At 39.2% G+C, this 13,617-nt stretch overlaps 1 protein-coding gene across 3 annotated transcripts in view; it reads right to left on the reverse strand.

Moving 5' to 3' along the window:
- Positions 1-13,617, reverse strand: part of sorcs3 (sortilin related VPS10 domain containing receptor 3) — a 463,686-nt gene that overhangs the window by 90,255 nt on the left and 359,814 nt on the right. For all 3 annotated transcript variants that reach the window (XM_041785632.1, XM_041785633.1, XM_041785634.1), the window contains 4 exons: positions 11,484-11,586; positions 7,354-7,430; positions 4,848-4,939; positions 3,570-3,677 (listed from right to left, as the gene is read on the reverse strand). In XM_041785632.1, coding sequence (XP_041641566.1) covers positions 3,570-3,677; positions 4,848-4,939; positions 7,354-7,430; positions 11,484-11,586 — 380 coding nt within the window. The remainder of the gene's footprint in view (positions 1-3,569; positions 3,678-4,847; positions 4,940-7,353; positions 7,431-11,483; positions 11,587-13,617) is intronic.

A 13,617-nucleotide genomic window follows, 5' to 3' on the forward strand; every position in this document is an offset into this window, starting at 1 on the left:
TAATGGCCAGGTGTCCAAATACTTTTGTCCACACAGTGTATCTGAAATAATTAAAGCCCCCAACAAACTTCTCACATGGCTCCTTTCTGATAACCATTTTAGGTCAAACGAGAACATAATCCAACACTTCATGACTGACAAAGATATTTTAAAAGAAAAAAGACAACCCCACCATTTGCATCAACCATCTTACAACCCTTTAAATTTACATTGTGCTGACAATGATTTTGATCCTGCACTCCTACTGTACTTTAAGAAGGTATTTTTAGTGTTTGGATTGGCATCTGTGTGGGTGTAAATACAAATTTACAACAGAGTGGAACTAGAATCAATTAGAGGTGTTTTGGTCTCTGTCAATCAGATTTTTACAAGTACACCCACACAGTTCTGGTGTGACAGTTTTTAAGATAAAACTCCAAATACAAAACAGCTGAAGACGTGTTGAGTCAATAGGCACATTGTCTCTTTAGTTGTGTCTCTTTCTTGTGTTTTTCACCCCCCCACCCCCACCCCAGAGATGCACAGAGAAACCCGAGTAAATGAAGGGAGGGGGAAAATAAGATGTTTTAAGTGGCACGAGAAGTCCTCTGCAGCACCACAGGAAGTTACAGCTGTGTATAATTTTGGTAATAGCCGATCATACATCAGCTGATTGTGTCTGTTCTCCTGTGTTTAAATCCTAATAAAATACAGACTATAATAGTATTTCAATATGACTGCACTCGCAACATCCAGGGCCAAAGCGTTGATGTTTTTGTTGAATTTGGATTTCTGTACTCTTTGCATGAACATATGAGGGCATTACATCTTGGCTTCCCTACAGTTATAATTTCTACAATTAGAATTTTTCAGATGTTAGTCCAGATTTTTTCGAGGTGGGATATGTTTGCATATTTTGGAGAGTTTGAGTTAAGGCTTTGTGGGGATTCACTTTAAGATTTTAAGGTATTTTAATAAGAATTTGAGGAATTCATTTATAGATTTTTGGGGATCGATTTGAGATTTTCAGGATAATTTTGACCTTTAACATTACCTGATTTTTCATGGAAATTTAAGGGAATTTGTTTTCATTTTGGGGGATGATTCTTTAGAAATTTTCTGTAAATTTCCATTAGAATTTTTGGTGGTATGTCTTTGAAAATTTGGGAAAACTTGATTGGAAATATTGGATGGGATTTCCTTTGAGTTTCATGAGTTTTTTGAGAGGTTTATTAGAATCTTTTGAGGGGTTCACTTTGTTTTTTGTTTTTACACTCGATGGAATTTGGGGAATTTATTTTCCCATCCCTGGGGAATTTGATTTAAAATTTTGTGGGAAATTAATTACCTTTGAACATTTCCTGAATTTTCAGGGAAAATTAAAGGAATTTGTTTAAATGTTTAAAAGGAATTTGTTTGGAAATTTTCTGTAATTATAAATGGATTGTTTTTGGGATCAATTTATATATCTAATTCTTTGGGGATTTGATGGGGCACTTAGAATGGAATTTGCTTTGAAATTTTGGGATATTTGCTTTGTAATTCTCATACAACACTTTTGGGGATATATTTGTACATTTTGGAGATTTTTCACTTTAATTTTTGGGACAGAGATTTGCTTTGAAACTTTCTTTGGAATTTTGGAAATATATTTATAAATCTTTAGGAATTTATTTAAAATTTTGGAGGTAATTGGTTACCTTTGAAAATGTAAATTATCGCAGAAACTTAGAGGATTTGTATAAATGTTTTGGTGTTTTCTTTCCCTCTTTCAATAAGTATTCTGTGATTTCTATGAATTTTGTTGGAATGTATTATTTGTACATTTTCTTTGAAATGTGGGGGAATTTGCTTGAAAATATTAGGAATTTTCATTCAATTTTAGGGAACATTTTTATTTCAAACAGTTGCCTTTTTCAGAAAGTTTCACTGAAACATTTTGGGATTATTTTAGGAACTTAAGGAGTCTTTTATGGAATTAAAAAATTTTTTAAATTTAGATTGAAAATTTTCTGGAATTTATGTTAGATTTTTATGTTTTGGAAATCTGACAAAATTTTAAGGGATATTTTTCCAAGACCTTCTGAATTTTTTACGGGAATTAAGTCCATACTTGGCCTCAGCCAGTTACAGTGGTCAGTCATCAGAAAAAAGACAGCACCAGACATCTCTTAATGGCTGACACCAATTCTAACTGACTGAATGTCCCCCTACCAACTGGTCAACACAAAACCTAAGGCCAAAAACCTGCTCAGCAATGTGTTGTTTCTGCAGAAACAGGGGATGTGTTGTGCTTCTAGTGAACCTTAAAACCATTCTCTCTGATAACGAAATTAAATGAAATATTCTTTTTTGTGTTGAACAGTAAGATAACGCTATTGCCCTCACATACAGATATATGTTTCTGGTGAAAAACCAAAGCTGAGGTTTGAACTTATCAGGTCCTACTTTTACCAAATAAGTGGCAGAACTAAAAATGTATTCTAAACAGGATCTCAGGTCTCAGGATGTTAAATGAACATCAGTGCTTCTTTATGATTGTTGCATAAAGAAACCCACTAGATTTCTACATTTTGGAGAAAATGTCATAAATAGTTCTCATGTTGGCTGCCATTTCTGCATTTTGCAGTCTGGGTAGTGATGCCATTTCACTGCATATCTCCCCCCGAGTTTAGAACTTATTCTAGGAAACAATGCAGTCAGTTCAGCTTAAATAAAAGGAGCATCAACATTCAAGTGTTTATTTACATGACAGAAAAGATTTCTGTAACATGATTGGGTTTTTTGTATCCATCCCCTGGCTTATACTTTTCAATAACCTTTTCTCTGAGTTGCTTGGAGTGTTCTTTTGTCATCATGGTGTAATGGTAGCCAGGAACAGTGATTAACCAGTGACTGAATCTTTCAGACACAGGTGTCTTTATCAGGTGATCCCCATTTCACTAATTGGCTGAGCCTCCGTTAAATCAATTCAGTCATTTTAAAGGGGGTGAATATTTATGCAATCACTAATTTTACCCCACCCTATTTAAAACATCCGAAGGGGTTAACACTCTTTATACTAGACTATAATACCATTACCACAAAGGGCACAAAAATGCAGCCGTATATTTAGGCCACATTTCACAGGCCTACTGAGGAGTGAGAAACATTGTTTTAGATTTGACTCATGCTGCACATTGGTTGCTTTTTTTAGTCTTTGCTATTCTATCACTCCAAATTATTTTTTGTAAAGTTTAAAGGTGTAATATGAGTAGCTTTAAGTTTTAATTGAAGCAGGCTCATTAAGAGGTGATTCTGTTGTGATCAAACACATTTTTCAGCTGACCTTATGTCTGCAAAGGTCTGACTAACAGCCTACACAACCCTCTACCTGCCACTCACAAACATGGCTTAATAACGGTTAAATACCACTGAGCTTTGTATGGACGCCCTCTGTAAAGGTCCACCATCCGTCTCGCCTTTCTGCCGAGAAGATGAAAACCCCTCAGGGCTGAACAGAAAACAAAAACTGCCATTCACCTTTCACTCAGCCAACACCACCCCCTTAAAGGACAGAGAAATCATCACCCTCTGAGTACTGGACTTACGTCATGATTTGGTTCTCAGCCCCGGCCTCCACCAAGACTCCATCCACGAACAGAGGCACCGATGAGAAGCTGTGCTGGGTCCACTGCCTCCCTTCGTCAAAGCTGACCCTGTGTGCGAGTGTCAGAACACATTCCCATCACAAGCCCAGCAACAGCAATGGCACGGAAACAGACACTCTCTATTAGAGCCCGGTCATAGAGGGGGGTTTAGGTGGGGATCAGGATGACTGGCTTGTCCTAACAGGCGAGTCTCAGAGTCTCAGTGCAATTAGCTACTGTAGCTTTGGGTAAATATGAAAAGCTGAGCATTAAAGGGATATTTAAGAGGCAGACTGTCTGCTTATCAAAGCGAAGATGCCCAAAGCTGCTCTCAGATGCCAGAAAGAAAAAGAGCGACATCTCTGGTCCTGGGTGAAGTCGACGCAGGGGTGAAAAAAACAAGACCAGAATAGAACTGTTTCATGTCTCAGTGCAAAACTGCAGAGCGAGGAGGAGGCAGCAAAGAAAAATTGGACAGCTTTCATCATCGGGGCCCGGGCTCTATTGATTCTGACAACTTATCAACATTGGTGCTGAAGTGAGAACAACTAGGAGTACCTTAGTGTGACATGGCCTGTGTGTGGAAGAAAGAAAAGCCTCCCTTGTTGACTTCAAACACCCCCCACTGCCTTCATTTGGCTAAAAGCACTGACAACAGAAACGCCGTTGACATGCACCTATTATGAGATTCAGGCCGGGGAAGTGTTTAACTTAACGCTGGCTTAGAGAGCTACACTGCTCCATGGCTGCTGTACAACGTCTGTGGAGATACACGGGCTTCTTTCTATCTGTCATTTTTTTCCCTTCTCCTCTACCATCACACTTAAATTGGTTGAGAGACAAAAACCCAGCAGGCTACACTTCAGTGGCTCTAAAACTAATTTCAGAATCGTTGCGAAAGTGACTGGAGAACAGATCTGGTCTCACTTGGATTAGCCTGCACTGAGGCAAAGCAAGGCCCCCGATTTGGCAGGAGGAAGGCAATGTGTTAATGAAAACACTAAAAGAGGTGGGGAGGGAGGCTCACACTGTGGGCTGTTAATGATAAGTGGCTTGAAAAAAAATTATCTTTCCAAAGGCCACAGTCTAAGTGCATCGCTAAATGGATCAAGTTTCACATATAATATAAGCTCCCTTTTTGGACCATGAGGGTCGGGTTGACCTAAAAATAGCTGTGGAAAATTGAAAAAAGCAATTTAAGACAGGAAGACTGTCCAAAAGTTCTTTAAGTGGACGTACCACAAGTGTCTGGTTGGCACGGATGGCTGCTTGACCGCAACAAGGGCGCCTCCTTTATCCAGGAACCACACGTTGTGCTCCTCTTCAAATATCTGGACAGACAGGAAGAGATTAATCCCAGAGAGTAAAACATGGAGCTAGTGCACTACACTCAAACAATGATTTAGGAACAGTTAGGATTAAGAGCTTCTCATTAAAGTACAAGGAGCACAGATGCTGATAACTTCCCTTATCACCTTTTAAACCCCAAAACTGAGGATCACAAGTCTGTAATTATTGATTATTGATGGGTCACGTTTGTTAGTTTTTAAGAATGGGGTAATGATGAAGATAGCCATCCAGACTCTCACCATTTAGGCTAATTTTTCTTGATAATCAAGTAAATGTCATGTAACTTGGTTCTGTCATGCTATGTTTCATTGCAGGATGAAGGAAACCATTTAATTGTTGTTGCAAGTAAAGTCACCTCAAAGTAACAAGTAACATCTAAGGACTAGACTGTCAATAGGCTCTATGCACGGCAGGGTGTGATGAGTTTCCAGAGGAGAATATGACAGCTTTACAACTTCCCCCAACGTTACGTGCTAAACCAAAACAGAAACGAAACTATACTGCATTTATTCAACAGTGTTTTGTTTTTTTTCCGATCATTGTTTGTGTTTACTCTTTATCACAATTGCATCCAAACGTGCAAAAATGATGTTTCAAAATCTGATTTGTAGCGCTTCTGGACATCATTGCTGTGTGCTACAATGTACTAACCTAGTGCTTCACACACCCATCTGGAAAACCACTCATACACAGGGTTTGGGAAACGGCAGAGCCTTTGAAAAAAAACTTGGAGGGGGATTGGATGAACGTTCTGTCTGTCACATCTTTACGGGCCAATCAGAGAGACAAAAAAACACGTGACGTAGCCACCAGTGAGCTGTGCCCCTACCGAGGGAGTAAACTCCATGGAGAGCTGCATCACGCAAACCATGGCAACTGTAGACATGTCAGTACACGACTTTTGTTGTTCTAGAAATGAAAATAAATCACTGCTGTTCTTTGTTCTTCTTTTAACGTAGAAGTGTCACGTTCTGTTAAACTGATGCTATAGCAGCATCCATGCTAATGTCTTCTGCCATAATTGCACCAGCCTCCTGTCGCTGCTCGCTTATGTCACGACTCCGCTGCGCCCAAGTACTGCCCCTCAATGCTGATTGGTCCTGTCACTTTCTAACTGGGCCCAACGGTTCAGATGGGAGCTTTGCAAGATGGATTCTCCAGTGAGAAACTAGGAAACGGGCAAATCCATCTGCTTTGCAAAGTTAGCAATGTACATCTTCAGCTATATTTAACTCGTCATTGACAGTCAGCTTGGGTAACTCATGTAAACAGTGAGTAAACCGCAACAATTCTGCCATCATGCACTGTTCTCTCCTGCATTTAATTTCCCGACCAGAAGTTTGGGAGCTGCCTAATGCCATATGCGGAAATGATTTGTGCATGGAGCCCATTTGCTGATTCACACCACTGTCCAGTAGGTGGCAGTAACCAGGTTGAAGCAACCGAACCTGGGGGCGAGGCTAACTCCCCACATGACATCATGAGGGGAAAATCTGAGAAGGGCTTGTTTTAGCACACATTTTCTGAAATGTGGAGAAAGAGAGGGGGTAGGGAATGGGTTTTCCTGATTCTCTGGGGGATTGTGGACAGGCCAGGGGGAAATATTGTTAGAAAAGCCTGAAAAAGTGTATTTCGCACAATATGTGAACTTTAACAATTAAACTGTTTACAACTGTTTTTTAAGTGTTTATCAATTACTAAGTTTAAAAAATCAGAAACTGATGTCATGGCAATTTTTAATGTCTTTTTTTCAGGGGGTTACTAGGCTGAAAAGAAATTATCTGGGGGAACATCACTGAAAAAAGGTTGAGAACCAGTGCTTTAGAGTGATCCGAGGGCATATGGAAATACAAATGCTTGGTGCTGGAGACTGTTGTTTTCAACATTTACAGCATCACTTGTTTACAACTTTACTGTAGTGAAATGCAGGTTTTTGTTCTTTATGATTGTTTTATTAAATACAGAGACCCATCATAAAATTGCAGAAACGGCTTTCTTCTCTAACTGTGAAATTTGTGGGAAAAAAACGCCTCATACTGATCGTGGGCTCCTATATTGAATCCAATAGAAATCGTATCATGGCAGATTTGTGGTATCAGAAAATATCATAGTGTGTCATGATGAAACAGGTGATTTACACCCCTTCTATCCACACATTTCATATTTTATTCAGTAAACTGGCGCCCTCTGTAGACCAGAAATAATGTCTTTACTGGGTACTCTTTTGAAGTTGCTGTTTTCCTTTCTTAAAAAAGGCTGCATTGGTCCAAAGTTTGAGCCGGATAAAAAGACATCAGAACAGAATATAGATCTGGAAAGCTGGTAGCTGTTACATCAATCTGTCAAACTGTTGAACAAAACTGTCAGTCTGTGAAAATCTCAGCATGAAGCTCACCTGTCTCCAGCTATTGCCAGCATCTGATGATATGTACATGCCAACATTGTTGTAGGACAGCTCAGCTCCAATATTTCCTGCAGAGGGGAAAAAAGCCAGGGAAAAAAACGAATACTGTAGTGAGATCACACAGATCATACATGTTATACATAGATGCTGCCAGTCACATCACATCTGTGTTATCTTGAGGCTTTTCTCCCATATCAGATAACCAGGGTTAATTTCTACCTGCACCAGTACTTCACAGCATGTTGAGGGCGGTTGCCTCCCTTGCTCTGACAACATACAACAGATTCTTTTTCTTTAGAAAGTGAAGCAGCTTCCCCTTTTCTTACCCTGCTCTATGATCTTGGCCACCGCTCAGCAAATAGGCACGTGTTTGATCTGGATGGTGTTTGTCATGTTGGTGAGATGATCTCTGCACCAGCTGACGTCTTAAAAGGCACAGCGGGCAAAGTGAATCACAGTGCCAAAGCAAAGACTCGGCCAGCAATACACACGCGCACAAACACACACCAACAGCGACACACTGTGCAAGCATGGCCGCCAAGATGAATGTTTATTCAGACTTCTCACAGACCAAAGACAAAACAGATAGATCTAAAGACAAACGCACATGAACTCACGCACACACGCATTACACAGCACCCAGAGCGAAGGCAGACTTTTTTATGCTGACACTCCACTGCTGCTCACACGTCTGTTTTCTTTTTTAAATCTCTGAACTCATCTTTCTCTCTTGCCTCAATTTTTTCAAAGGTTTGTGCACTTGCAAGAACACTGATGCTGCACATCATAAATGCTGGCATACAGATGAGGGAGAAATTATGAGCCACCTGAGAATGTCAGTTTTTCCCAAGTATTTCCCAAGTACTGTTAAACAGAGCAAGGAATTATTAACACAGCTTTTGCAAACATCCTAGTTTTATTTTGGATGATTACACAATTCTACTTTGCACACAGATATAAAATAATTTCACAAAGACTCGACTCTACCAGGGTCTAAATTATTAACCCCCCTGATGCTATAGTTGTTTCTCCTTTTTGCTGGATAACAGCCCGCTGTCGTTTGTTGTAGTTCTCAACAAGCCTCAGACTTGTCACCTAAGGAGTCCCAGACCTTCTTTGACCAATCTCACAAGCTCCTCCAGATTTGATGGTCTTCTGGTATGGACCTTGGTCTTCAGTTTGACCCACTGACTTTCAATGAGATTCAAATCAGGGCTTTTAGCAGGCCAGTCTGTTAAGTTCATTCTTAAAGTTCTTCACCAGGAGCCACGCAGAATCCTTCCATCCTTCTTCTTCATGATTCCTTCCACCTTCACAAGATTCCAAGTTTCAGACATATGACGCACAACATAACACTCCTAATGCCATGTTTCACTGTGGGGATGGTGTTCTTTTGCCCTCTTTCTCTAACGTGAGCAATGTCTCTATGGCCTAGAGCTCTACTTTAGTCTCATATGACCAAATGACGTGCTTCCAGTATGCAGGATCTTTCTCCAGGTTGTCCTCAGCATACTTCAGTCTGGCTTGAAGGTGTCTCTTCAGTGTCTCTTGATCTGCAACCTCCGACTATTCCTATTCGTGGCTGTAGTGATAGTCCTCCGCTGCTAAAATTCCTGACTTGGCTAGATCATTCACTAGTGTCTTGGCAGTTGTTCTGGGGTCTTAGACACATCTCTCACTAGTTTTCTTTCCAGAGTCTTTGAAATCTCTCTCTTCCTGCCACTTCCAGGCTAGTTCTGGTCCGTGTGGATCGCTTTGAATTTCTTGATGATCCTTCTCACTCCAGCTCTTGAAACTTAGAAACGCTGTGATAACCTTGTAGATCCTTCTCCTGCTTTTTGAACATCAACATTTATTCTTCTCAAGTCTAAGCTGTTCAATCTGTTTTTGCTACGATGCTTTCTCAAATGCGAGCTCAAACCCTTATTGATTTTTTTATATCGTGTGGTGAATTGGAAGATGAGCCTCAGTTTTCACTTGATTTTACAGCTTTGAGCACTACTAAATTAGAGCACATCAGCAAAGAGTTCAGTTCTACAGTGGGGGTAACAATTTAGACCCTAGCAGTTCTTGTTTTTTGTGAAATAATTTTGTTTGTGAGTTTGAATTAAAATGATGTAAATGTAAGATGTTTGGAAAAGCTGTGTTTATTATTATTTTCTGTTTAACAGCACTTGGGAAATACTTTACAGAAACTGACATTATCATGTGGGGGCTAATAATTTTATCCTCATCTGAAAATGTATCCAAACAGCTGGACATGTGATCGTCAGAAAGATGCTCCATGTGACAGAAAAGTGCAAGCTTGAGAGTCTAGTATGTTGTCTGGAAGCCTGGCATATGCTAAAAAGACTTTAAAAATCTTTAAAACAAATTAATGTGAGTAACCTCATACATGGCAAGACATACAGGCAGGTTTAATCGTTTTGTTCTTGTGCAAGAAGATGGCCAACAGGAATGTTTGCAGGCAGTTATTTCCTTATTTGGCTTAATGCCCATTTAAATTGTGTTTAACTGACTAGTCTAAAGAGGACCAAAGGCTCAGAAAACTGCAACATTCATCACAGGGTCATTGTGTCAGTGAGTATATAATGTGAAGCTGCTGTACCAAGGTGTGGCTAAAGTTAGCAGCTAGCTCCACCAGCTTTGGTTCATCTTTGCAGATTAATATTGTGCTTAATATGGTTCATCGCCACTTCAGTCGAGTAGAAAATAACCCTCAACAGCCTACATACAATTTTATTTCCATTTTCAAGTTCAAAACACTGTCATACCACACTGTTCCTACAACACGCTAACTGCTAAACTTCACATGTTTACGAGTGTTGGGCAATCAATTGAAGCTACAGTGACTACATTCAAAGCCACTATGCCTTGCGCTCTAGCAGCATTGTCCAGCTGCTCGTTCCTCAGGTCAGGACTGAATTGGGGAAAAAGGCGTTCAGTTTTGCTGCCCCCTCGGCATGGAACTCTCTCCAGACTGACTTGAAATTGTCTGAACTCATTTCACTTAGGGCATTTCGTTCAGTTTTAAATGACAGACATCGTGAGACCTCAGAACAGTGCCTGTGTTTCTGAGTCATTTCTGGGTCATTTCCCATCACTTTATCTGCAAACACCTGTGCACTTTCTATAGTATTGTTTGTTTTTAACTTATTGTTGCGATCTGACACTGAAATGTATTATTTATTGTGACGTGTGCTGCTGACCTCTTGGCCAGGTCGCCCTTGTAAAAGAGATCTCGATCTCAATGGGAATTATCTGGTTAAATAAAGGTTAAATAAAAATAAAAAAGTTTTACAAGAGAATTTTACAGGCATTTCAGGCCCCTGTTCTTGAAAAGTGCTACACATTCAGTTGAACTAACTTGTGAATCTTTTGCCAGCTAATTTATATCAGAATTTAGCCCTTTAAGCAGCTAACTGACCAACACACCACACTAACAGATCTGTTCACCAAGATCCACAGTCTCTCTACTCAAAACTAGAAATTTCACGTGGTCAAATGTGCTAGCTTTTAGCTACTTGCTACATCCATTTTGGTAGCATTTTCAGTCCAGCTTCTTCCCTTGTGGTATGTTTTATGGTTGTGTCTGTTGTCACAAATCAACAAGTCTTCATTCCATATCTGTCGTCCATCTACCTTTATACTTCACATTTATATCAGAGTGGCTCTGATTGTCTTCTGAGCTGATTACAGAGGTAAAGATCACTCTTGTACACCACAGAAAAATCTGCCAGGATTGTCTTTAGAACCAGACAATATTCAGGCCTTTGCTGACTTTTGGTGGAGACGGAAGAATCAGGCTGAAAGTCGGCTATCTTGTAGTGTGGGCCAAGCTCAAGGCAATTTTCAAATCCTAACCAACTTTGAAAGCCAACTGTTTGAAAATGTTTGAATACAGGTTTTTATTATTATCACAGAACATCTGGGATATGTGACCTACAGAATAATGCCTGTTGAAAAAATTGAGATCCTGCATCCTGAAAATTGAAACATTGTTGAATCAATTAATGAAATGGTAAAGTGGTGATAACTGCTAATAATAATATAATATGCTACTGTTATCCTATATTTATTTTTTTTCTAGTGTAAAACTTGTGTTATGTATTCCGTCTTACCCGTGGCGACGATTATCCCTGGTGCAGAGTTCTTGGTGGAGATGGTTCCTGACAGGTACGGGTTCTCTGACATTTGCAGCTGAAGGTGGAGCGAACAGAAAGGCTACAGAAAAAAAAAAAAATTACAATGACGAATATCCACCTGTTATTTTTCATGTGAAACACCTGCACCAAACATACAAACCGCCTTAATGTCATGAGGCAGACTGTCGGACCAGGGCCACCCATAAGGGGGGTAAAAGGGGAGAGCTTTCTAGGGCCCAGACAAATGGGGAGCCAATGAAGGTCAGCAAAAGCATGGTCCATTGTAAAGTTAAGCTGTGATAATCATATCTTACATTCAACTGGGGTAGTAACACATACCACAGAAACAAAAATTAATTTCATTTATTTGTGCAGTAGTGCATTAAAACCTTTTAAAAAAATGTAAACCCCTTTTCTGGTGATCTTAACAATGTGCATGAGTAAATTGACTAAACCACTTGGAAAATAATGTCAGACTTCAAAGCTAAGTCATGATGTTCACAAATGTAAAGATTCCAAAAAATGAAGAACAACCTGAGACAACTTTAAGAGAAAAAAAATGCAAAATGGGTTTGAGGTAGCCAAAACTGGCAGGAGAAGTTGTGAAAAGGGGTTAAAATTGTCATAAAGGGTTAAAGATGGCCAAAAATGTCAGGATAGTAAAAGGGGTTAAAAAAGTAAAACAAAGGGAAAAAAGTGGCAAAAGTGTCTTAAAACTGGCAAAAATGTTGCAAAATATCCAGATAAAGCAGTGAAAGGGGGTTAAAAAAATCACAAAATACTGACTGGGAGAGGAAAAGAGGGGCATATAGTATCATAAATGGTTATATAGAGGCAAAAATGCCAGAAAAAAATAGTGAAAATGGGTGAGAGAGTGGGAAAACTGGGCAAAAAGTATCAAAAATGGGTTAAGACTTGCAAATTTTTTTAAATATTGGCAGGGATGAGCTAGGGAATAGGGTCAAAGTTTTAAAAAAAAAGAGGGGGGGAAACAGTGGCACAAATGTTGCAAAAAAAATAGTAAAAAGATGTTGAAAAGTAGGAAAAAGAGGCTAAACTGGCAAAATGGGTTAAAAGTGTCATAGACATAGCAAACTGACCAAATATAGAAAGTAGTGAAAGGGGTTAAAACTGTCAAAAAGGGTTAAAAATGGCAACAAAAAAAAGGTCAGGTAAAGTAGAGAAAAGGGGTTAAAAAAGGTCAAACAAAGGGAAACAAGTTGCAAAAGTCTGTTAAAACTGGCAAAATTGTTGCAAAACATCCAGAGAAAGCAGTGACAAGGGGTTAAAAAGTGGCAAAAATGGGTGAAGAGTGTCAAAATCTGGGTTAATACTGGAAAAAAGGTGGCATTAATGAGCAAAACAGGGATAAAAGGGGGTTTAAAAGTGTGAGGATTAAATTATTTTGATATCAGGATCAATAACAGCTTGACAGACCAATGCTACTGATTCAAGAAACATGCCTCAATATTATCTATGAATCACAACTGTGACAGGCCCATTCACTGGTTTGTCAGGGGCCCAGCGAGTCTGGTCAGACCTTCATCAGGTTTATATTTTTGTTAATTCTGAACAAAACTAACCCATTAGCTGCAGAAAATGTTAACATCTTTGTTAATAGGGAATGAATGGGTAACAGAGTTGCATTCTTAATTAACTGTCACTGCTTCTGGTGAAAGTCCATGTCAGTTTATTTTCAGTTTTCAAAAGGAAAATTAAACCGAAAAATTGGAGTTCTAAACACTGTTTATCAAAACACACATTAAATTGTCTGAAAAATATAATCTCTTAACTACACATCCATTAAAAATACAGATAGTTTTCACAGGGGAATGTTAAAGTAAACAGTTTCACAGTATGATTTAAAATTAGAAAATAATAGGGTCAGAAAAAATGAAAGGACAAAAACAAAACCACCACAAACAAGCTTGATTTATTTGTCTCACAAAGTGCACTGACTGTGCCTTCATAAGTTTTGCTAATTGCATTTAATCTGTCATTAATACAAAGAGCCATGAAATTTGCATTTAAGTGTGACGACAAGTCTCCGAGGCATGCACACAACAGAAGACAATTACATTTGTTCACAGAGCAGAAAAAAAAAAACGTG

The sequence above is a fragment of the Cheilinus undulatus genome, linkage group 4 (genome assembly GCF_018320785.1).
Source record: "Cheilinus undulatus linkage group 4, ASM1832078v1, whole genome shotgun sequence".
Taxonomy (NCBI): Eukaryota; Metazoa; Chordata; class Actinopteri; order Labriformes; family Labridae; genus Cheilinus; species Cheilinus undulatus.